This window comes from Eleutherodactylus coqui, chromosome 5 (assembly GCF_035609145.1).
Source record: "Eleutherodactylus coqui strain aEleCoq1 chromosome 5, aEleCoq1.hap1, whole genome shotgun sequence".
Lineage (NCBI taxonomy): Eukaryota > Metazoa > Chordata > Amphibia > Anura > Eleutherodactylidae > Eleutherodactylus > Eleutherodactylus coqui.
In genome coordinates this window covers 10,929,229-10,931,927 of record NC_089841.1, presented here as the reverse complement: position 1 = coordinate 10,931,927, position 2,699 = coordinate 10,929,229, and the positions used below count along the sequence as shown (strand labels likewise).

Here is a 2,699-nt window from a genome sequence, read left to right as displayed (position 1 = left end):
CTGCCCCCTGCTGGCCGCTCTGTGTGTGAGCCAGCTGTGCTAGCTCCACGGGAGCGCGGGGACACAGGGACGAGTGTTGGGCATCGTTTGCCTGACACTCCTCCAATATAAATGGGCCTTTACCTTAAAATCCTCCTTCAGCCTTCTCAGCAGTTCTCCACGGGGAGTGCTGATAGCATTGTGTACCCATGGAGAACAAAGGATCTGAGCGCAGATAATAGCCTGGGGCTACTAACTGCATCCAGGGAAGGCTTCATTTGCACCCCTAATTGGTACTTAAGTAGCTGAGTAGGTACTTAATAGTTTATGCAAAGTCATCGCTCAAAGCCGTCACTCAGACTGTTGTATGAGCGATCATCTGCTGGTGTAAAAGGGCCCTTAGACATGTTGGAGAACTAGTGCTGTTCACATTCTGACAAGTCGAGGTGCCAGACGCTGCAATCCTTCTTCCCTGTGACCCATCCGTCTTCTCAGCACCCCCTTCCTCTTCCCTGCACCCTCTGTGTCCCTTTACCACCTTTCTTCTTCCCTGCACCCCTTTGCTATGTACAGTATTGTCCCTCCTCTTCTTCTTTGCGCCCCCTCCTTATTCTATCATGTTCGATTCCTACTTTCCTACACCCCTTTTCTTCCCTCTGCCCTCTTCCTCTATACTGTCTCCCTTTTTGTTACCTGGATTTTCTTCTCTGCATCTCCTTCTATGTATCCTTCCTTATTCTTCTCCGTACCCCTTTCTTATTCTCTGTGCCACCCTTCCCCTACCCTGTGCCCTCTTCATCCCTTTGTAACTTTCCTCTTCCCTGTGCCCTGTCCTCTGCTCTGTGCCCCCTTCTTCCATACTGTCACCCTTCTTTTTCTTCTCTGGCTCGTCTTCTTCTCTGTGCCCCTTCCTCTGCTCTGCGCCCCCTTCTTCCATACTGTCACCCTTCTTCTTCTCTGGCTCCTCGTCTTCTTCCCTGTGCCCCTTCCTCTGCTCTGCGCCCCCTTCTTCTATACTGTCACCCTTCTTCTTCTTCTCTGGCTCGTCTTCTTCCCTGTGCCCTGTCCTCTGCTCTTCACCCCCTTCTTCCATACTGTCACCCTTCTTCTTCTTCTCTGGCTCCTCGTCTTCTTCCCTGTGCCCCTTCCTCTGCTCTGCGCCCCCTTCTTCTATACTGTCATCCTTCTTCTTCTCTGGCTCCTCGTCTTCTTCCCTGTGCCCCTTCCTCTGCTCTGTGCCCCCTTCTTCTATACTGTCACCCTTCTTCTTCTTCTCTGGCTCCTTGTCTTCTTCCCTGTGCCTCGTCCTCTTCTCTGCGCCCTCTTCTTCTATACTGTCAGCCTTCTTTTTCTTCTCTGGCTCCTCGTCTTCTTCCCTGTGCCTCGTCCTCTTCTCTGCGCCCTCTTCTTCTCTACTGTCACCCTTCTTCTTCTCTGGCTCCTTGTCTTCTTCCCTGTGCCTCGTCCTCTTCTCTGCGCCCTCTTCTTCTATACTGTCAGCCTTCTTTTTCTTCTCTGGCTCTTCGTCTTCTTCCCTGTGCCCCTTCCTCTGCTCTGCACCCGCTTCTTCCATACTGTAACCCTTCTTCTTCTTCTCTGGCTCCTCGTCTTCTTCCCTGTGCCCCTTCCTCTGCTCTGCGCCCCCTTCTTCTATACTGTCACCCTTCTTCTTCTCTGGCTCCTTGTCTTCTTCCCTGTACCCCTTCCTCTGCTCTGTGCCCCCTTCTTCCATACTGTCACCCTTCTTTTTCTTCTCTGGCTCGTCTTCTTCTCTGTGCCCCTTCCTCTGCTCTGCGCCCCCTTCTTCTATACTGTCACCCTTTTTCTTCTCTGGCTCCTCGTCTTCTTCCCTGTGCCCCTTCCTCTGCTCTGCGCCCCCTTCTTCCATACTGTCACTCTTCTTCTTCTTCTCCGGCTCCTCGTCTTCTTCCCTGTGCCCCTTCCTCTGCTCTGCGCCCTCTTCTTCTATACTGTCAGCCTTCTTTTTCTTCTCTGGCTCTTCGTCTTTTTCCCTGTGCCCCTTCCTCTGCTCTGCACCCCCTTCTTCTATACTGTCACCCTTCTTCTTCTTCTCTGGCTCCTCGTCTTTTCCCCTGTGCCCCGTCCTCTTCTGTGCGCCCCCTTCTTCTATACTGTCACCCTTCTTTTTCTTCTCCGGCTCCTCGTCTTCTTCCCTGTGCCCCTTCCTCTGCTCTGCCCCCCCCCTCTTATCCCTTTGCCTCCCCCTTCTTCCCACTTCTCTATATTTCTGGGACATTTTCTTGTAGTTCCATTGTGTAAAGTTGACATGAAGGGTCGTCAGCATCTGAATGTCCCACAAGCGTCCCCTGCTCGTATTTCCTGCGCCGCTCTGGAATGTGCGCGACGCGTTCCACGTGTCCGATAATCATCAGCAGAGATGGACGAGAAATAATTCAATCCAGAAATATGGCGGAGTCCAATGGGAAGAGCAGCTGGTTAGAATTAGGGTCCCAGGAGGGGGGAGTCAGGGGGCTCTTAAGTTATTACATGCAATTGGGCAGCCCTTACCGTGTATTAGTGCGGGTGACTCACCGTGTCTAGAAGACGCCGTCCGCTCACTGCCATATATTATATATGGAGGAATTTACCAACAATGTAGCCCCTGAGCGATTAGAAGTGCAGCGAAGTCTTCAGGGAGGCGGAAAATAAGAAAGTAATTACCTTATCATAAAATAAGACTAAACGGTTTAATACCTGCG

The 2,699-nt window shown here is 51.8% G+C and overlaps 1 protein-coding gene across 1 annotated transcript; it reads right to left on the bottom strand.

Annotated features, from left to right (window-relative positions):
- Nucleotides 1–712: 712 nt before the first annotated feature.
- LOC136628687 (sarcoplasmic reticulum histidine-rich calcium-binding protein-like) lies at nucleotides 713–2,284 on the bottom strand. The gene has a single exon (XM_066604793.1). The coding sequence runs from the start codon at nucleotides 2,282–2,284 to the stop codon at nucleotides 713–715; it is 1,572 nt and encodes a 523-aa protein (XP_066460890.1).
- Between the last annotated feature and the right edge of the window lie 415 nt (nucleotides 2,285–2,699).

Excerpts from the sequence above, each read along its gene's own strand:
- LOC136628687 (XM_066604793.1), bottom strand. The coding sequence starts at position 2,284 with ATGCTGACGACCCTTCATGTCAACTTTACACAATGGAACTACAAGAAA.